At 40.5% G+C, this 22,161-nt stretch overlaps 2 protein-coding genes across 3 annotated transcripts in view; both read left to right on the top strand.

The window, feature by feature from the left end:
• The first annotated feature begins 293 nt into the window (after positions 1-293).
• On the top strand, positions 294-3,780 carry PPCS (phosphopantothenoylcysteine synthetase). Of its 2 annotated transcripts, XM_065915001.1 has the most exons (3): positions 294-834; positions 1,005-1,108; positions 2,831-3,780. In XM_065915001.1, the coding sequence occupies exons 1-3, from the start codon at positions 327-329 to the stop codon at positions 3,152-3,154; spliced, it is 936 nt and encodes a 311-aa protein (XP_065771073.1). In that variant the 5' UTR covers positions 294-326; the 3' UTR covers positions 3,155-3,780. The 2 variants fall into 2 exon arrangements, with proteins under 2 accessions (XP_065771073.1, XP_065771082.1); XM_065915010.1 differs by lacking the exons at positions 294-834; positions 1,005-1,108 and adding an exon at positions 1,136-1,326.
• Positions 3,781-6,201: 2,421 nt separating this feature from the next.
• Positions 6,202-22,161, top strand: part of CCDC30 (coiled-coil domain containing 30) — a 117,382-nt gene continuing 101,422 nt past the window's right edge. Inside the window, exons 1-3 of the mRNA XM_065914991.1 lie at positions 6,202-7,072; positions 16,409-16,587; positions 19,390-19,510. Of these exons, the coding sequence (XP_065771063.1) occupies positions 16,528-16,587; positions 19,390-19,510 (181 nt within the window). The 5' untranslated portion in view covers positions 6,202-7,072; positions 16,409-16,527. The remainder of the gene's footprint in view (positions 7,073-16,408; positions 16,588-19,389; positions 19,511-22,161) is intronic.

Genomic DNA, 22,161 nt, shown 5'->3' with positions numbered 1-22,161 from the left:
GCAATCAAAGTTTTAGCCGGGGTCCGAGTCTAGCAGGGTCTGTACGGTGGCCGATAAGGATCAAACAACGGCCGGACCGTCACTCAGGCTAGGAAACTAAACAAGGGGGTGTGCCTCTCAGCCGAGAACTCAAGTGTCAGACTCGCAGGGTGCAGGGCGGAGCCAGCTCGTATTTCCAGACAAGCGGAAACCCTGCGCTGACGTCCCGCGCACCGTAGCCAACCGCCCAGTGACTATTGCGGCTGCGCGCGGGCCAGGTAAGGGGACAGGGGGCGTGGCGCCGAAGGGCCTAGAGTTTGCGCAGACGCGGGGGCGCCTCGGGACTGATGGCGGCCGTGGACCTGGTTGCCGAGTTTCCCCAGCCCGCCGGTGTTGCGCGCTGGGCAGAGGTTATGGCTCGCTTCGCCGCCCGGTTGGGCGCGCAGGGCCGACGGGTGGTGTTGGTCACTTCTGGCGGCACCAAGGTCCCTCTGGAAGCCCGGCCTGTGCGCTTCCTGGACAACTTCAGCAGTGGGCGGCGCGGTGCTGGCTCGGCCGAAGCCTTCTTGGCCGCGGGCTACGGGGTCTTGTTCCTGTACCGCGCGCGCTCTGCCTTCCCCTTTGCCCACCGCTTCCCGCCCCAGACCTGGCTGTCTGCTCTGCGGCCCTCCGGCCAAGCGCCTTCGGGCTTGCTGAGCCTGGAGGCCGAGGAAAAAGCACTCCCGGGCTTCGCCGCAGCTCTGCAGAGCTACCAGGAAGCTGAGGCTGCCGGCACCTTTCTGGCCATAGAGTTCACCACTTTGGCAGACTATTTGCATTTGCTGCAGGCTGCAGCCCAGGCTCTCAGCCCACTAGGTGCGTGACTTTAGGAGTTCATCGGATTCCAGGAGGCAGAGCCTTTACCCCTAGACACATAGCCCGTTACTATATATACCCAGGGCTCTCACAACGGAGGAACCTGAGTTGAAAAGGAGCTGACTCCATACCCTTCTCTGATTTATTACACTCTGTGCTTCTTGTTTCAGGTTCTTCTGCGATGTTTTACCTGGCTGCGGCCGTGTCAGATTTCTATGTTCCTGCCTCTGAAATGCCTGAACACAAGATCCAGTCATCTGGGGGCCCACTGCAGGTGATGGGCGCTTCTCTTCCAGAGATCTGATTTCCTATAACCAATCTTGGGTTAATTTCCTTTTGATCTGGAGATGGCCTTTCTGCATTCCGTATGTGCTAGGCACTAGGGATACAGAGATGAATAAGACACCGCCCTCCCTCAAGAACCTCACAATCTGTTGAGGTTGCTGGACACAGACATAATTACAGTACAGAGTGATAAATGCTCTAGTAGAGGTACGTACAAAGTGAAGTCAGAGCATGGGGTGAGTGAATCTTGGGGAAAGTCAAGGCTTTCTGGAGGAAATGGCTTGAACTGGGTTTTAAAAGATGAGCAGAAGGTGTACCAGACCAAGGGAAGATAATTCCAGATAGAGTACACAATTGGAGCTTAAAAGTGAGCATTGTGTTGTGAACTGACATTGTCTGGTAAAGCTGGAGAGTGGTGAGGGTGGAGGGCAAGCTGAAGGGACAGCTTCCTTCATAGAAAATTTTGTGTTCCTTCTTAAGGAGCTTGAATTTAATCCTTTGGAGCCAAGGGAAACCTAAGAGAATGAGATAAAGTTTTTGTTTGTGAAGAACATTCTGGCATCATCCTTTCACCTTGTGAAAGGTGAATTAGAGAGAGTGGTGGGGGCAGATTAGATGGTGGTTATTGTTGCAGTTTAAGGAGAAGGTATGGGGAGGGTAGTGGTGTGGTGAAGATGCTGAAATCATCTGGCTTCTTGGAACCTGAGGGAATTCTTAGTCTTTTATTGGGTGATACAAGTAGAATTTAAATAGGAGAAACTACCTGTGGAGCACTTGCTGATTCTGTGGGACAGTTCATTTTTTCATTCTTCAGCAAATGTTTATTGAGTACCTACTATATGCCAGGCACTATTGTAGGAGATAAGGCAGTGAAAAGAAACATATTGTGCCCTGGTTTTGCTTATTATCTGCAGAGGAAACAGTAAGTCAAATGCATACTATATTACGTAGTGATAAATTTTAAGGAGGAAAGTAAAATGGGGAATGGGTATGTGATCCCTGTCACTCTTGCTGACTCTTTGAGGGAAAATTCTGATGATTAGCTTAGTGATTTCACACTTTTTAAATTCTGGGAACTTTACTTTATCCTGTAATTCTTAGTTCTGTCTTGTACTTGAAAGTACACAAAACAACTCAACATTCCCCTTAGAAGGGATTGAGAATGATATTATGGCGTTGATGAATAAAAATAAAATCAGTTCTGTTTCTTCAGTGCTAAGATATTACACGTGACAGTTTTTTAATGGAATCAAATAGCCAGTCCACCAGTGGAAGAAATATTTTAGACTGAGAGATTTAAAAACTCAACCTTGAGCTTCTGCCAGAGTAACATTTGTATAAACAGATTATTTGTATTTGTTTATTTGAAGGTTTGGTTTAAAAAATCTAAAGGGAATGTTTGAGAAAATGTAATGCTATTTTTTCAGTTTTATTTATGGTAATGAGGGTTGCGAGGCAGGGCTAATTCATAAGATGTGGTTTGCCCCAGAATATGCATGAAGCTTTGAAATCAGACATCCTTATGAACCCTACAAAGGCAGGACTTTTAAGTAAGCATTTAATAGCTTTAAAAAGTTTGGTAGTGAGAAATCCTACTGAAATTGACATAGCCAAACATCTGAGTCCCTGCTTCCTTAATTTCCTTTGAGATTGACCTGACTGGTAGGTAGTAACCTTGTTTGCTTATTAAGATTCTCTTTTTCCAATACAGATAACAATGAAGATGGTTCCAAAAATGCTTTCTCCTTTGGTTAAAGACTGGGCTCCCAAAGCATTTATAATTTCCTTTAAGTTGGAGACTGACCCCTCCATTATAATTGATCGTGCACGGAATGCTTTAGAAGTTTATCGACATCAAGTGGTGGTGGCTAATATCCTTGATTCACGACGATCTTCTGTGGTTATTATAACCAAAGACTCAGAGACCAAGTTACTGTTATCAGAGGAAGAAGTAGAAAAAGGCATAGAGATAGAAGAGAAGATAGTGGATGATCTTCAGTCTCGACATACTGCTTTTATACATGACAAAAACTGAGGTAAAAAGCCTTTATTTATAGGATCAAAAATTGTTCAGTGGACCAGGGCTCTTATAGGTGGTGAGAAGTAGAATAAATCCTTTGCTTTCATAAAGACAGAAAATGAAGGGGAAAAGCAGTGAGTGGTGGGCAGACTAATGTGGCTCAGCATCTATCTTTTAAAGGTCTTTCAGTACTCAAAAAATGAAAGCAAAGGCAAATCTGTTATGACCGAACCACCTGACACACTCACCTGAATGTTATCTTGATTTTGAAAATGACTAGCTGTTTCTCAGCTTAAGAAAAAAAGCTTATTAGGTATCATATTCCTCAATATATACCTGTGGGGCCTGAATATCAGCCTTCTTCACACTATAAAAAGGATGATGGATGCCTGAATGGCCATGCTTATTTTGTTGATACCTACTATGTGGTAGGCCCTGAGGATTTTGAAGATTCAAAGGTGAATTGTTCAGTCGCTAAGTCGTGTCCAGCTCTGTGACCCCGTGGACTACAGCATGCCAGGCTCCCCTGTTCTTCACTATCTTCCAGAGTTAGCTCAAAAAGATGAATAAACATGTCTAGTTTGGGAAATGGGTATGTAAAAATTAAGTACAATAAAGTATGTGCCCAAAAATCAATACAATGATGTTGTTTTTTCGGAAATTTAGTAAAAACGGGTGTAGGAGAGAAGGACACCTCCCCAAAGATAGATTAGCTGTAGATTGATGATTATCCCCCTACATTTACTTCTTGCTTCTTGTTCTAGACTCACTTCATATTTGTGTTAAGAATTTACCTTTCAAATATTTTATAACTGCTCTTGTGGGAAAGTTAAGCTGGAGGCCAGGCGGGACCCAGTTGGTGACCACTGACGTGAAGGAGATGAAGAGTATGGGTTTTGGAGTTGTCTTAGCCAGATTTCACCCTTCCAGCTGTGCCACCTATTCACTTTGTAAATTTAGATACCTGACTTAATCTGAAGTTTCCTCATCTATAAAATGGTGGTAATTTTTCTGCAAAGTAACACCATTTGTTGTGGGGATTAAATAAATGGTGACAGTAAAGCATGAGTCTGGCATTTGACACATAATTTGCACAATAGGTGCAATTGCTAATTTTCTCACTTAGCAAGGCAGTGTTACTGCTGGTGCCCTGCTTGATTCCTGAATCCTTGAAAAGTTTTCAAAGCTCTCACTGTCCTGGGCTTTGGGTTGGGAGTGCAAAATAAGTAGACCAGAGAAGTACCCTCAGTGATCCATAGGATGGTCCAGAATGCAGTGTGAAAAACTGTCATTAAGAACTAGGTATAAAAAAGTACTTGACATAAATGAGTTAAAATGCAATTCATGGAGTGTGTTGGGAAGAGTAGTCCAATGTATCTGTCTGATAATAGAAGTATAATAAACTTTGAGATGTGCACATAAGTGCCAAGATACACCTAAATATGTCATCAGATCAGGAAATGTGACTTCATTAAATCAGGAAACAGGAAAAGTAACTGCAGCAATCAGGACTTCTCTGGAAGCAGCAATCCCATTGAACAAAAATCTTAAATTAATTTCTGATCCAAATAGCAAAATCTACAAAGCAACATACTGTAGACAGTGGCTGCAGTACTGAAGGAGCATGAAGTAAAAGCCTGACTTCTTCCCTCCTGTACATCTGTAGGTTCATGTGGATGATGGCTGTCATTATCTTTGAATGTATAATGAGGATAAATGGAGCTAGAACTAAAAGTGATTATAATGTTTGTTTTTATTAATATCATTACTCCCCTTGGGAACCATTTTCTATTTTGTTAATGCTTTAAAACAACCTCCATTACCCTAAATGGAATTGTTTAGCGTGTTTTCCAGTTCAGTTTCATTTGCATTCAGAGCATGTAAAAAGTCCAAGAGGTGGTTTTTTTAGTCAGCAAATGGAAGTGTGTGAAGAAAGCAAGAAAACTAAGAATGAGGGAGTTCCCTGGTGATTACGATTTGGTGCTTTCACTGCCATGGCCCAGGTTCAGTCCCAAGCCAGGGCACAGCCCAAAACAAAAAAACTAAGAATAAAAAGGAACATAAGTCAATAAGAGCAAATAAGAAGGGTCCTGAATCTAAATTGGAGGACTAAACAATGTATCCCTGAGGAGAAAATGACACTTGAACTGTTCAAAGTGGGCTGGGGGAGATGGTGGCCAGCATTTTAGATCAGAGGGGAAAAAAACACTTGCAAGGGCTCTGGTGCCAGAGGGAGAGTTTAGGAAGTGTAAGGGATAAGATCTGTCCAGATAATGCATGTAGAACTGGCAAAGCTTTGGAAAGGAGCCTGTGAGAAACTAGAATAAGGTTAAGAAATGTTAAGTGTATGTTCGGGATACCAGAAAAGCAAGGGCCCCAAAACATGAGTAAAATCAAGTTTAGGAAAACTAGAATCTTGCATTAAGAGCATTTAAATGAAGAGCATATAAACCGGTCCTTTGTTAAATGTTGTGTCTTTTAGATATTTTTATTTTGCCTTACATAGAGAATACGGTTCGCGAAAACCGAATTTTCAGTGCTTAGGACTTCTGAAGGGCTTTAGGAATAGTTGTAGTCAAGTTCGGTTTCGTCATTTTTACAATAACAAGCGGGTTCCAAAAGTGTTGTGATGTGTCTTAGGTGCCCGACCCAGGTAATGAATGACGAGTCCTGATCTAAAATTCAGAACCCCTGACCTAGCTCCCCCCGCCCCCCTTTTAAGAATGAAGTTACTTCTAGAAAATTTAATCCAAATTTGTTAGACTGGGGCTCTAGATAAAGTTTGGCAGGAAGCTAAGGACTATTAATGCCCTGTGACAGAACTTGAAGTTGCAAATAGGCGCCACGACGTTACCATGGTTACTGCAGAACCACTGGGAAGAGCTGTACCTTCGTTACCGCGGGGCTAACCCAGAGGCCAATGGTCTGCGCCGTAGCGATGATCTCCGGCAGGAAGCGCAGCTCCTGAGCCAATGGCGCGCGTCGTTTCTATGGTTGCCGCCGGAAGGCCAGGCGTCTACGCGGCTAGCGCGGTTGCTATGACGCCCGGGACTGAGCAGGCACCTGCCGCTCGCACCCTGGCTGCCCCGAACCTTCACCGCGCTTTCCAAGAGACAATTTCCGGCTCGGTTCCTGAGGTTCCCGCCGCAGCCCCAAGGAAGAAAGCCGCTATTCTTCGCTCTTTTTCAGCATTCCAGGCCTTTCCCGGCAGGGCCCAAAACGACAGGAGAAGAGCCTCACCTGGCTTGGCCTTTCTAGCCGCGGGCTGGAGGGATTCGGACTGAGAATAGATTGGTCGGTTCCCCGGGACCCACCCGTCGCAGGCCCTTAGAATTAGGCTTCTGCTTTTCTTTAAAGAGAGTTTAGAACACTCAATCTGCTTAAGTAGGCGTTCCTTTGCTCACTTTCCAGGCGAAGAGTCACCCCTACTCAGAGATTGCGCGTGAAGGTAGGGGCCATGACAAAGTCCACCGAGCTACGGCATCCTCTGAGCGTCGGCCTGTGAACAAAGAACTGCTGTTTCCTCCCTTTTGCCGTTGGTTCGTCATGCAGAACTTTAATTCCTGATGAAGCTCTGGAGGCCCTTTGTATCCTCAACATCAGACGTCATCAAGTCAGTTACCTTCTGCCTTTCAAGCTACAACCTCATCCACTTCTCTCATTACCCTGAGCGTCATTTTTTTCATCCTGATCATTGTACGGCCATTCTCACCCCTTCTTGTCCACACTGCACATTCCTGAATGTTCATTCGTCTCCATCACCTCTGCTATCTCTACACCCCCTCCTTCTTTCCTGCTACAATGCTTTGGGTAACTAAGCATTTCACATTCTCCAGCCCTGGAATCATTTGGAAGATTTTCTTTGTGTCTCTGTACCACGGCAAGCTTTCTGTCTTGAGTAAGCTCGAGACGAAAATGGAAAAGCATACATTGGTAAATACAAAGAGTAAATTTCTACAAGTCTAGTGTGTTTTGAAAATGGAGGAGAAAAAAATCCAAATGTATTTTTGGACTTATCCCAGTTTTATTTAAAGAAAGAAGATGTTTCTCCTTAAGTGTATACTGTTTTAGGCATTCATTTTAGTGACGTGTTCACGTATGTGAAAAAGATCATTCAGAATGATCATCCTACAACTTCAAGTCCGTATGAACTCAACACCATGACAGGATAGAATTTTCAGGAAAGGAGATGCTTGAAACAATTCTTGTGCCTGCTCTTCATGATAGTTCTTAATCAGAAAATATTCCTTGTGATATAAGATGAGAAACAAAAACAGGAGGAATGATTGAAAATAAATATTTTTGGCAAGGGGGCAGGCTTAAAAGTTCTCAAAAGATTGGAAAAGCGGCTGTAAAAGTAGAATATGATTTCTTTAGATCCAGTGCAATTGTAATTGAGCTTGGAAAACTTTAATTTGTCTTAAAGTATGTGTTTCTTGTTGAGTTTTATTATTTTATATATATAAAGTTATTTTGAAGATATGCAAAGTGTACATTTTAAATGGGTATTTGTGGGGATACAATGCTTTAGATATTTTTATTTCTCAGACTAATTTCATCAGTTATTTGTGATAGTCATGCTCAAAGCCAAGTCAAGTGTCCACGTACTCAGAAATTCAGCTTTCTCTTCTATAATAGATTGGAGAAGAAAAATGAGTTCTGTGGATTTTTAAAACTTTTCATATTAAATGAGAGCTGAATAAATTTTAACTCTTGGTAATAAGCACTGTTAAATGCTATATGTTAAAGGATTTTCTTTTCCCTTTCCAGTATATATTTATTAAACAAACATCATTATGGCAATATTAACATAAAATTCAAAAAACTTTCCTCTTACCCCTAGCCTAGTGCTATTAAACCTTGGATGGGGCAGCAGAAGGGAGGATTTTGCTCCCTAAGAAACATAATGGCAATGGATGGAGACATTTTTAGTTGTCACAACTGGTGATGTATAACTGGCATCTAGTTAGTAGAAGCCAGAGATTCCGCTCTCCATTTTTCTGTCCATAGAACAAGAAAGAATTTCCCCACAAGAAAGAGTTAGCCAGCCCTGAATGGCTGGCTGAGTCTGACAGCAGTGCTAAGGTTGACATATCAATAGTTCATTGTTCTGTTCTGTGTCAGTCCTTGCTCATGTGCATATGTTTTTTACTTAGTTACAGTGGACATTTGCTTCTCTATTTCACTTAATTTTGTATTTTAAGTGTTTAAACATTGCTATGTTGTTCTCAACTTTTTAAAAGTATTTTTCTCCTTATTTTATTTGCAAATTGAAAAGAAAATAACTGTATAATGGATACTGTATTTAAAACATTTGTATGTTTTAAATTATATTTGTGTAGGAGGGAGAAAGAAGGACTAGGATGAATAACCTAAGTGGATTTCTCAGTTTTCATGGCCATACTCTTTACTCTGTTCCCTTATGTCACTCAAAGACCATAGGGTCACAGGCTCATCCTTTGTTCAGCCCCAGGAGATATGCTGTAGCATGAGGTATGGTCCTGGACCCTGCCGTGTAGTTGGAAGGCACTTACTGCAGCACTAAGAGCAAGTTGAAATGACTGCACTCATTCTTTTGTCCTCTTCCCATTTAAAATTCTTTGCCTCTGTCTCAGTTTGCTCTTACCACCTCATTCTTTACATCTAGAAGTTTTTAGCAGCTCCAAAAACACCACAGGATGTACTTCTTTCCAGACCACGACTTTTTAAGATACTTAATGAGCATGTATTCAGTATCTCCTTTTAAAGAATAGTGTGCTTATATACTTTGTCATGTGGGCAAGTTTAGGCACAGTTTAGATGTCAGAGCATTTAGAATTCAAAGAATGAATTTATATTACCTCAAGATCTGCTTTTTTATAAGTTTCAAATTACTCAACTATCGGGACTCGGTAAATTCATCGGGAAAATGTTAGTTCTGGGATGTCAGAGCGAAACAGGCAGAAGGACCCAGGATTCCAGGCAGAGGGACCTATGTTTCAGAGTCATGTAATGAGCAGCATGATCAGTCCATACACTGGCATGAAGGGCTGTCAAGGTGTGGCAGAAGATAAGAGACATGCAGGGCTCATGTTGTGAAGACTCCGGTGCCAAGCTGAGGAACCAGACTCTTCCTGAAAACAATGGGAATGTTAAGCAGCAAGTGATTTGCATTTACAAGGGTCAGTCTGAGAGCTTTATAGAGTACAGACTGGATGGGGGCCAACCCGGCAGCAAGAAAATCAGTTAAGGACACTGTTACACTAAGTTAGGCAAATGATGAGGTGAGGCTAAACCAAGAGGATTAATTAGAAAATGATCGAAGAGATGGAATCCACAAATGCAGGAACTGGTTGTCCATGAGAGCGGGATGAATAAGGATAGGCCAAAGATGACTCCCAGATTTCTAACTTGGGAAACTATATTGATAGTGATTTTATTAACTGGGATACAGATGGAAGACCAAATGATAAGAAAGATGAGTGGATTTTTCAAACTGAGTTGTACACTAGAGAGTTGGATATGCATTTGCTCTTAATTAGTAGATTCATTTGGAGAAGGAAATGGCAGCCCACTCCAGTATTCTTGCCTGAAGAATCCCAGGGACGGCGGAGCTTGGTGGGCTGCTGTCTAAGGGGTCACACAGGGTCGGACATGATTGAAGCAACTTAGCAGCAGCAGCAGTAGATTCATTTTGTATTGCCTTCTTGCCTACATTCTCTGCCCTGGAACTTGTAATTTTCTGCCAATCCTTGCTTAAAGGTTAGGCTTGATGGCTGTATTTTTATCCCTACTTCCCACCTATCCTAGCCACAGCTGACTGAACAAGGAATATTGTACAACTAACTTTGGAGAGAGGAGAGAAATTCATGGAGTGAGCAACAAATAATTGTCTCTGTTTCATAAATTTGAACTAAATGGGATAGATAAAAGAAATTACGTAATCTGAGAAATTACATAGGTTTAGGACTAAGATGACTGTTTTTAGCTTTGCTGATGAGCACACAGAGAAAGTCCATCCATGTGGAAAAGTAAGTAAATGGGAGCAGGTTCATAGGGAAACGCACAGGCAAAAGACCTTATGGGTCAGGATAGACTAGCAATGACTGTCTATTTCCATGTCCATCTTCCATGTAACTAGGTTTCAGTTCAGTTCAGTTGCTTGGTCGTGTGCAACTCTTTGCAACCCCATAGACTGCAGCACGCCAGGTTTCCCTGTCCATCACCAACTCCCAGAGCTTGCTCAAATTCACGTCCATTGAGTCGATGATGCCATCCAACCATCTCATCCTCTGTCGTCCCCTTCTCCTGCCTTCAGTCTTTCCCAGCATCAGGCTCTTTTCCAGTGAGTCAGTTCTTTGCATCAGGTGGCCAAAGTATTGGAGCTTCAGCTTCAGCATCAGTCCTTCCAATGAATATTCAGGACTGATTTCCTTTACGATGGACTGGTTTGATCTCCTTGTTTGCAGCATGTGCACTTCTATCTTATTCTTCCGATAACCCTCCTAAGTAGTTGGAATTGGTCAGCTGTAAAGGCCAGAAAACTCAAAATAATAATGGCTTGAAAAATAGAAGTCCATAAAAGTCAAGAAGCAAGCACCCCAGAACTGATAGGGCAGCATTTTGAAATTGCCAAAGGTTCAGATTTCTACTCTCATGATAGTATATCATCTGTGGCCTGTGGCTTCAGCATCATGGTGTCCAAGATGGATGCTCAAGCTTCAAACTATCTTTGTCTGCATTCCAGCCAGTGGAAAGAAAGAGGATGAGTCCATCCTTTTCCTTTAAGGACATTTGCTAAACTAGGTGGCCCACAATTCCATTTACATCCTATTGGTCAGAACTTAGTCACATGGATGTATCTAGCAGAAGGCATCCTTGTGACCAGTACAAAAAAAAAATCTTATTTCTGCAGGAAAAAAGAATACAAAATCATCAATCAATTAAATAGATATTTTAAAAAGAATATATATTGAAGAAAAACTGGCAATTTCTGCTACATTTACTTATTTATATTTGTTCTAACTTCAGTGTATTTGTTTCTTGCCAATTTTTCTAGATAGACCTGGGGCTTAGCAGAGATGGATTATTGTTTAATTCTCCTAATAACCCAATGAGATTGGCATTACTATTATATCCATTCTATTTGGAGGCAATCAGAGTTTAAGGAAGTTAGATGATTTGTGTTAGTCACATGACTAGAAAGTGGTGGAGCCAGGATTTGAACCAAGGCATGTCAGACTCCCCTGCCCGAGCTGTTCATCACCATGATAGTAAGAAGGGCGGAGAGCCAAAGACAGGGTTCTTAGGAATGGTGGCGTTTGACGTGTCTGTTGAAGAGCCCAGGAAGAAGACAGGAAAGGCAAGGCCAGGGAGGTAAGAGTGAAAACAGGAAAAAGTAACGTCACAGAACAGAAAGGAGTGGACAGATACCACTCCTAAAAAGAGCAGAAACATAGCCAGTTGAATTTGGCATTTTGAGGGTTGTTGCTGAATGAGAGTATGAGTACAGTAGTAAGAGCAGAAGCCAAAGGCTGTGACTTGAGGAGGGTAAGATAGATTAGAAAGTGGACAGTAACTTGAGAGGGGGATATGGTAGGATCAAAGGAGAGTTATTTTGTACCTTTATTTTTACCATCAAAGACATCTTTACCTAAGGACATGACATCAGTTGAGAGGGAGATAATGAGCCAACATAAAAGAAAAAAGAAGCAATCCGAGATGGGATCTGAAACACGGGTCAAGGGATTTGCTTCGGACAAGAGAATGGGAAAACTCTTCCTCTGAGAAGGGAAAAGGATCAGGGTCTCTAAAAATGGTGGTTAGTGTATTGGTGGTCACAGAAGAAGCTGACAGCTTTATGATGGCCTTAGTTCTTACTAGTGCTGTGGGAGACATGGTCACCTGCCAACAGAGGGGAGAGGTGAGGTTTGGAGTTTGATGGGAGAGGTGAAGTTCTGAATATTTACTGAGTGAAATGGTAGCAGAAACTAGCCAAGTGCATGGAATGGCCTATGCAAGTAGAGAAGCTTGGCTCAGGCGGCAGACCATGGATTTGTAGTGGCTCCAATTTGCATACTTGTTCATTTTTCTCTCCCAGCACTCAGCAAACTAAAATAGGTAGAGACAAGTCAAATGGTCAAACTTTTCCCCCAGTTTGGATTTGCAGAGAAGATGGGACAAGGGGTTAGATAACTGGAAACATTGATGAGAGACTGATTGAGATGAACCACAGTAGGGTCCAGGCTTGAGGGGGAAATAAGTGAAGCCAAAGAGTATCTGGTAGTTTGAGACAGGATGTAATGGTCCAGGGACTGGAGGTTTCAACTGTCATTGTAGAATAGTTTAAGAGAGCAACAACTTCACACCCATTTCTATGGCTATTTTTTTAATATATTTATGGCAGTTCTCCAAAAAGTTAATATACATAGATTTATATATCCAAAAATTCCATTCCTAGGAAGATGCCCAAAACAACTAGAGCAGGGACTTAGATACTTGTTACATCAGTGTTTCACAGCGGTGTTATTCACAATAGTCAAAAGGCGGAAACAAACCAAGTGCCCATCAGCAGATGAATGAGTAACCAAAATACACACAGTGAAATGTTATTCAGCCTTAAAAAGGAAGGAAATTCTGATCCATGGTATGAAGAGGGTGAAACCTGAAGACATGCTAAGTGAAATAAGCCAGAAACAAAAGGACAAATGTATAATTCCACTTGTATGAGGTACCTGGAATAGGCACATTTATAGAGACAGAAATTAGAGAGTGGGAAATGAGGTCTTGTTGTTTAATGGATACAGAGTTTATGTTTGGGATAAGGAAAATGTTCTGAAAATGGATAGCAGTGACGATTGTACAGCACTGTGAATGTTCTCAGTGCCACTGAGTTCTGCACTTAAGTATGGTTAAAATGGTAAATTTTAAGTTTAGTATATTTACTATACACACACAAAAGAGCGGAAGATGGTAGAGCCAGACATTTGGAATTTAGAATTGTGGGATTTCAACAGTAGTTTAGGTTATGACAAGAGCTCAGTGGAAGCCATGGGCTTAGATGAATAAGTAGAGTGGAGGTTAAAGGTCTCTGGCTTTGGAAGGGTGTCTGGTCTAGGAGCTTGGATGAGTCATACACTTGGCTATTGACTTGCATCCTATACCACCCTCCTGACCAGACAAAAGCTTCCTTTTCCTGTATCGCTGCTTACCCTCTGATACCCCAAATTTCCCAGAAGCCAGAATGCAGTGGTATTCTCAATATGCCCCATCCACTTCTCCTTTCAACTTCCTCCAGCTTAAGACTGCCCCGCTCTACCCCACAATATGGTAGGGTGACGGGGCGTATGCTACTCTCTGGGGGCAAGCAACTCAGAGTGTAGGACATGTAAGAATTCAAACATTTATTTTCTTATTATTCATAATCTCACCAATTTATCACAGTTGTGTTTTAACATTTTGATGTATTTGCTTCCATTCTTATGTGTCTGATTTTTACATAGTTGTAATAATACCTTTATGTTCTACTTTTTCTCTTTATTATGACAGAAGCATTTTTCTATATTGCCAAATGTATTTCTAGTGTCTTAGGTCCTCTAATACTCAGAACTAAAACCACAAGGAACTGAATAGTGGTCAGAGACCTTGTAGGGAGGAGGATATGAATGGGGACCAGATGATGGGAGTAGGGTGAGGAGGAGCACAAGAGGACTTTTAGCTATAAGTCATGGGGAAGATGCATGGGGACACTAAAATTCAGATCTGGATCCTTTTTTTCTTTAATGTATCAGATGATAATTATCATTTTATATATCATCCTCAAGAACTGTTGATGTGAAAAGAGTAAAACTCTGGAAAACTTATCAAGAAAAGATAAAAATAATCAAAACATAGTTTTGCTGTTAAAAGCGCAAAACTGATCATGATTATGTAGACTAACTGCAGTTCATTAACAGTCATGCTTTCCCTATAATCTGGGTCACATTAACTTAGTTAAAAGTCATTAATATATTTGATTGTACCAGCAAGTCTTATTCACAGTTGTTGTTCAGTCTCTTAGTCATGTCTGACTTTTACAACCCCATGGACTGCAGCACTCCAGGCTTCCCTGCCCTTCACCATGTCGTGGAGCTTGATTAAACTCATGTCCATTGAGTTGGTGATGCCATCCAATCATCTCGTCCTCCGTCATCCCCTTCTCTTCCTGCCTTCAATCTTTCCCAGCCTCAGGGTCTTTTCTAACCAGTCAGATCTTCTTGTCAGGTGGCCAGAGTATTGGAGCTTCAGCTTCAGCATCAGTCCTTCCAGTGAATATTCAGGGTTGATTTCCTTTAGGACTGACTGGTTTGATCTTCTTGTAGTCCAAGGACTCCCGAGTCTTCTCCAACACCACAGTTCAGAAGCATCAGTTCTTCGATGCACATTCTTTATGGTCCAACTCTCACATTTATACATGACTACTGAAACTATAGCTTTGACTATATGGACTTTTGTTAGCAAAGTAGTGTCTCTGCTTTTTAATACGCTGTCTAAGTTTGTCATAGTCTTTCTTCCACGGAGCAAGTGTCTTTTAATTTCATGACTGCAGTCACCATCCACAGTGATTTTGGAGCCGAGGAAAATAAAGTCTGTCACTGTTTCCATTGTTTCTCTATCTATTTGCCATGAAGTGATGGGATCAGATGCCAAGATCTTAGTTTTTTGAATGTTGAGTTTTAAGCCAACTTTTTCAGTCTCCTCTTTCACCTTCATCAACAGGCTCTTTAGTTCCTCTTCACTTTCTGACATAAAGGTGGTATCATCTGCATATCTGAGATTATTGATATTTCTCCTGGCAATCTTGATTCTAGCTTGTGCTTTATCCAGCCCAGCATTTCACATGATGTACTCTAATATAAGTTAAATAAGCAGGGTGAGAATATACAGCCTTGATGTACTCCTTTCCCAATTTGGAACCTGTCCATTGTTTCATGTCCAGTTCTAACTGTTGCTTCTTGACCTGCATACAGGTTTCTCAGAGGCAGGTAAGGTGGTTTGGTATTCCCATCTGTTTAAGAATTTTCCACAGTTTGTTTTGATCCATACCGTCAAAGTCTTTAGCATAGTCAATAAAGCAGGAGTAGATGTTTATCTGGAATTCTCTTGCTTTTTCTATGATTCAGCGGATGTTGGCAATTTGATCTCTGGTTTTTCTGCCTTTTCTAAATCCAGCTTGAACATCTGGAAGTTCTTGGTTCACGTACTGTTGAAGCCTAGCTTGAAGAATTTTGATCATTACTTTGCTGTCATGTGAGATGAGTACAATTGTGCAGTAGTTTGAACATTCTTTGGCACTGCCTTTCTTTGGGTTTAGAATGAAAACTGACTTTTTCCAGTCCCGTAGCCACTGCTGAGTTTTCCAAATTTGCTGGCACATTGAATGCAGCACTTTCACAGTATCATTTTTTTACGATTTGAAATAGCTCACCTGGAATTCCATCACCTCCGCTGGCTTTATTCATTGTGATGCTTTAGTGATTCTCATAACACTTATATCACTCCATAATCAGCAAACATTTATCTCTTCCACACCATGTAGTGCAAGCTGTTATGTAGCATGAGTACTTTCAAGTTAAAAAAATTAAAGACAGTATCAATGGCAGGCTTAGATCAAAAAGTTTTAGAAGTGAGCTAAATGACTTAAATGTCAACAGAAGTTATAAGACACTTTCTAGGAGCAAAATAATTCCTTGATGGTACAGAATTAATGGCTTTCTAGCTCCCAGAGGAATCCTTTTCTTTCTAAATACTTGAAAGCCAAAAACTACTTTGGGATTTATAACATTGCAAGGGGCCTTGGGGAGATTTTTAGATTATTAAATTACAAACTTCAGAACTGTGCAGGCAGAAAGCTTGTGTTTTTTAACATGTGCATTTCTTATTTTAGAGGATATAAAAGAACTCTTCAAAGCTTTAATTTTTTGTATTTTAGCTATTTCATATATGTGCTCATTATAACAGAGAAGGCAATGGCAACCCACTCCCCTACTCTTGCCTGGAAAATCCCATGGCAGAGGAGCCTGGTGGGGTGCCGTCTATGGGGGTCGCACAGAGTTGGACATGACTGAAGTGACTTAGCAGCAGCAGCGGCTCAGTATAACTTGATAGCATAACTGTTAATTAATAGGGAAACTAAGCTATACTTTGTAAGGAGTCTAACTCTAGGTATATAAACATAACATTTCTTGTATGCTCAGTTGTATGTTTGTATGTGTTTGTACATACATACATATGCTTATTTCTTTTATCAAGGGAAAATTTCAATTAGAAGATTTAGTTCACCATCCTGAGAAAGAAGAAATTGAACTGCTTGCCTTGACAGAAGAACAACTCTTGTTTTGTCTGGGGCTTGTTACAGCAAAGACAGGCTGATGACTGCTTCCAGAAATCTAGAAGAGCTGTCAGCGAAGCACATGGAAGAAATTAAAGACGTAAGAACTAATATCATAATTTTGAGATAGCCATGGTTTTGGGACATCCCTGGTGGTTCAGTGATTAAGACTCTGTGCTTCCACTGTAGGAGGCAAGGGTTCTATCCCTGGTTGGGGAAGTTCTGCACAATGTGGCCAAAAAGGAAAAAAAAAAAACCAAAAAACTGTGGTTTTGTTCATCATCCTTCCATTATGTTAACATATTAAAAGTGATATTTGAATATCACTGTGTAGTTTGCAAAGCACTCATGTGTACACTTTTTTTTTCATGAAATATATCAACAATCTGTATTGGTTTCCAATAGAATAATACCAATCTGTATTGGTTTCCAATAGAATACATATACAGGACATTGTCCAGAGAGGACTGGTTGAATATCCAAATAGGTCTGCTGAAGGTGGCTTTCATTATCTTAGTAAATTCATCCTTATCTCAATAACCAACCCCCTAGCTGACTTTCTGGCTAGTAGACTTAGAAACCTGACTAGCCAGCCTATAGGGAATGGATCTGCTTCTCAAAGGTGGCCTTGTATTGACCAAACTCACAGAAAAGTTTGTAGAAAAATCGAACCAGATTTTTAAATAGCAGTAAGAAATATAACTACCAAAGGAACCAAACACATATATCCTGTGGCTGATGCATTTTTCCTCTATAGACACACTATATAGGAAGCCAAATTTTAATCAAATCTTTACTTGCTGAACAAATGAAATGATTCTGAATTTGTAGAGCACCAGCTAAGATAACCATATTTCTACAATCACACTATCATACCTGCCCTTGTTTCTGGACCTGTTATATCCTAGAACCTCAGTACCAGGCCAGTAGAGGAGCATATAATGACACTTCTGACACTTTAATCACTCTTTTTGATGTGTCCAGTACTGATTAACCTACATTCTTACATATAAGATACTTTATTTTTTTTACTCCAGATACTTAAATTTCCTTTAATAAAGTTATTTCCAACTTCTCGAAATATAAAGAAAAAACTCCAATATAAGAACAAAATTGTATTTCTTTTTCTGGAAATAAAAGGTAATAAAAATAAGTAAAACAACTCTCTTTAATTCTTTGCTGATCCAGCCATTCCTTGGAGGAATGGCTATTTACAGTGTATCTTTAAGTATTAAGTTCAACAGCAGTTAAACATCACTGTGATTTGATTAACAAGGGACATTTCATTGCTTCTCTAATGTTGGGCTTTATATCCTGTTTGCTACCTAGGCAAACATCTTCTTTAGTTTTATAAAGTGCCATTTTGCTATTTGATATTTCTTGAAAACCACACAAAAGAAAGAAAGGGGGGAAAAAAAGAAAAAAAAAAAAAAAAACTAAAGCAAATGAGCCACCTCAAGAAATATTTTTGACAAAGTCCTTGAGTGTACAACCAGCCTCTTCTGTTTGCCCAGTTAAGCTACTTTCTTTAAATGAGTTAATAAATTCTCTCAGGTCACTTGCAGATCACTCTATTGTGTTCTGACAGCTCAGCTCAGCTAACTTGTTGATTTTTAAAGTTAACTCTTAGAGGGCAGTCTGATTTCCAAACTCTTAAGAGGACAATTAGCATAGTAGACCATAAACTTTAACATTAGGCAGATGAGGGTGAAAAATTGCCTTTGGCACTGACTCTCTTGTGTCACCTTGAGCAAGTTACTTTTTTGAGCTTAAAATTTCTCATCTGTAGTTTGGAGCTGATAATAACTCCTTAAAAAGGATTTGTGAGGTATACACACAATATGTATCAAACATTTCACATATGTTCTTGGCACCCACCAAGTATTTGATAAGTACTTGGCACCCACCAAGTACTAGAAATAGATAGTACTGTTCCTGCCATTTTAAAGAGAAGGGAACTGAATCATACCAGGAAGTGATAAAGTTGGGCTGCAGTTCTGTGTTCCTTCTACTATACCATTCAGCTTTTTGTTCATATTCTGAGCAGTTGTCCCCAGAAGGCTTCAACACAATTCAGCAAGATGCAGTTACTTTGGTCGTCTACTTCTAAGCAGTTTGGCCTAGTGTGAATTCCGGCTCCTCTCTTTCTGTCTTGCTTGACAATGCAGCTCCCTCAGCCTCTCTCAGCCTCCTCCCTTACCTATAAAGGAGGAGGTAACAGTGTCTTAGGACTGTGGTGAAAACTCAGTATTCGATGTCCTTAACAGAGTACCTGGAGCATATAGTTTGCTTTCAACCTATTATATTAGCCACATAAAAGTGCCTTTTGTGAAGATGCCCTATTAATCAGAAACTATTTTTAAAGAATACCCAACAGTTTATTTTAATAAAGCTCCTGTCAACATTTCATCATTTTTTAACACCTTAAAAAATAATTTATGTAATCATTTTAATTTGAATTAATAGTTAATTAAAATAAGCAATTATTATGAATGAAAAAAATTTTAGACACCATAATCATGAGTTTTGCTTAAGAGTATAAATAATTATTGTGTAGATATTTCTCTGTTCCTGAGTATCATGACAGTATTTCCTAAGCCATAGATAAGGAGACTTGATTTGAAACCTGAGTTGTTAATGGAAAAAAAATCAGAGATTGTGATTTTCCCAGAAATTTGTGGTGATGTGTCATCCTATCTGTGGGGAAACAGCGTCTGATAACATGAGAACAGGAAGCTTAGGGAGAGACATCAAATATTGAGGACATTAGATACTGAGTCCACGCTTAAGCAAAGCTGAGTTTTCTTTTATTTCTCGTATTATAACCATTAATAGTATGGTGATCTCTTAATGACTCTTTGACTTAATAGTCTGGTAAGAAAATGTGTTATTTTCGTCTTAGGTGGAAAACTATGCAAACCATGTCTGTGACTTACCAGAGGAAAAAGAAGCATTTTCTCATAGTTATGAAAGGGAAAACAAACACCCTAGACATGAGTTTAAAGAGCTCCAACTCAAACCAGGTAATTTTTCCTTTTGTAAAAAATGTAAAATTTTTTCTCTAATTCTAATAAGTAGAGTTTGACAATTATAGAAAATTCGGGAAATGTATAAAAAGAGAAGGAAGGAAAAAAATTACTATATACCCTTCACCTCAAGAAAAGTATTTGTAATGTTATAGGCTTATTTTCTGCCTATCTTTTTAAGGTATGTATTCTGAAATATCCTGAAATGTGTGTGAGAGAGTGCAGAATGGTTATTTTCTTTAATGTCAGTTACAACACTTAGCGCCCTAGGTCATCCTTACCTGTGTCAGCTCTCCTGGGGCAGAGGTCACGTCCCAGTCTCCCTAGTTTCTATGTTCTCAACAGCTCCAGCCTTGTAAAGTACCTAGCATGTTAAGGGCTCAGGAAATGTTTATTAAGTACTGCAAAGCTACAAAGGAAGATACAGACAGGACCCCTTTAAAATATTGTATTTTTTTAACTCCATAAATTAGCTTTTATTATAATAGTCAGTATTTATTTAGATTTCAATTCAATTCAGTCACTGAGTCGTGTCCAATTCTTTGTGACCCCATGGACTGCAGCACGCCATGGGGTCATTTTACGCCAGTAAATATTTATATTTACCACACATTTATTATTTTCTTTGCTTAGCATTTTTCTTTCATTTCAGATATCCTATTTGGAATCATTTTCCATTTTTTCATTTTAGAACTTTCTTTCACAAGGGTCCATGATGGACAGTTTTCTGTATTTTAAATCTCAGGTACAGAGTGAATTGAGCTAATCATAAGAGGTAATTCATTTGTACTTCATTCTAGTTTCATTTTCCCCCCCTTTTTTTGTTTTCCATTGGATAACTGAGTTTTCTTCTGCTGCCTCAAAAGCTTGCATTCTAGTTTTGTTCATATTCTGGTTGCATTTTTGGAATTTTAAATTTTTCCTGGCATTTTTAGTTTTTCTCAGCTGCAAGGTCATTGAGTGCTCTAATCTGCCTTACTATAAGAAGCAAAAGCTCCTCTGTGTTCTGTTACTAGCATAAATTAATTAGCTCATGAAGGATTGGGAAATAGGGGAGTAATGTCACTACAATGGGAGTTACATGTGGAAGTTCACATACCCTTTTCCCCAGCATATTAATGATTTGTAGACCCCAGCATATTAATGATTTGGGTTCACCAGCAAGCCATGGAGTTTATACCTAAAGCCCACTCATCCCACTTTCCTCTTCTGAGCTGTTTGGCCACATATTTTGCCTTGAAAGTGCTTATTGCAAAGATATTCCTAATCCTTTTCATTTTGCCTTTTTTCTTACCCTGCAGACTCAGCTCCTTCTTGATCTCATCTTTACAGCAAACCTGATTTTTAAAAAGAAGACAGAGTCCTGTATTTGCTATGCATCTGCGTATGTGTGCTCAGTCGTAGTCTGACTCTTTGCACTTCCGTAGACTGCAGCTACCAGGCTCCTCCATCCATGAAATTTTCCAGGCAAGAACACTGAAGTGGGGAGCCATTTCCTACTCTGGAGGATCTTCCTGACCCAGGGGTAGAACCCATGTCTCCTGCATTGGCAGGCGGATTCCTTACCACTAGTGCCACCTGGGGATGCCCTGTATTTGCTGTGTTGTTCAGTTGCTCCGGCATGTCCAACTCTTTACTGCCCCATGGACTGCAGCCCGCCAGACTTCCCTGTCCTTCACTGTCTCCTGGAGTTTGCTCAAACTGAGTCAATGATGCCATCCAACCATCTCATCCTCTGTCACCCCCTTCTCCTCCTGCCCTCAGTCTTCCCCAGCGTCAGGGTCTTTTCCATTGAATCAACTCTTCACATCAAGTGGCTAAAGTATTGGAACTTCAGCTTCAGCATCAGTCCTTCCACTGAATATTCGGGATTGATTTCCTTTAGGACTGACTGGTTTGATCTCCTTGCTGTCCAAAGGACTCTCAAGAGTCTTCTATGGCACCACAGTTCAAAAAAATCAGTTCTTTGGCATTCAGCCTTGTTTATGGTCCAACTCTCACATCTGTACATGACTACAGGAAAAACCATAGCTTTGGTTATGCCTTTGTTGACAAAGTGATGTGTCTGCTTTTTAATATACTGTCTAGGTTTGTCATAGTTTTTCTTCCAAGGAGCAAGCGTCTTTTAATTTCATGGCTGTGGTCACCGTCTACAGTGATTTTGGAGCCCAGGAAAATAAAGTCTGCCACTGTTTCCATTGTTTCCCCATCAACTTGCTATGAAGTGATGGGACCAGATGCCATGATCTTAGTTTTTTGAATGTTGAGTTTTAAGCCAGCTTTCTCACTCTCCTCTTTCACCTTCATCAAGAAGCTCTTTAGTTCCTCTTCACTTTTGCCATTAGGGTAGTATCATCTGCGTATCTGAGATTATTGATATTTCTCCTGACAATCTTGATTCCAGCTTGTGCTTCATCCAGCCAGGCATTTCACATGATGTACTCTGCATAGAAGTTAAATAAGCAGGGTGCCAATACACATCTTTGATGCACTCCTTTCCCGATTTGGAACCTGTCCACTGTTCCATGTCCAGTTCTAACTGTTGCTTCTTGACCTGCATACAGGTTTTTCAGAGGCAGGTAAGGTGGTTTGGTATTCCCATCTGTTTAAGAATTTTCCACAGTTTGTTGTGATCCACGCAGTCAGAG

This window comes from Muntiacus reevesi, chromosome 1 (assembly GCF_963930625.1).
Source record: "Muntiacus reevesi chromosome 1, mMunRee1.1, whole genome shotgun sequence".
NCBI classification, from domain to species: domain Eukaryota; kingdom Metazoa; phylum Chordata; class Mammalia; order Artiodactyla; family Cervidae; genus Muntiacus; species Muntiacus reevesi.
Note: the sequence above shows the minus strand (reverse complement) of the source record. Positions and strands in the feature narration are given on the sequence as shown.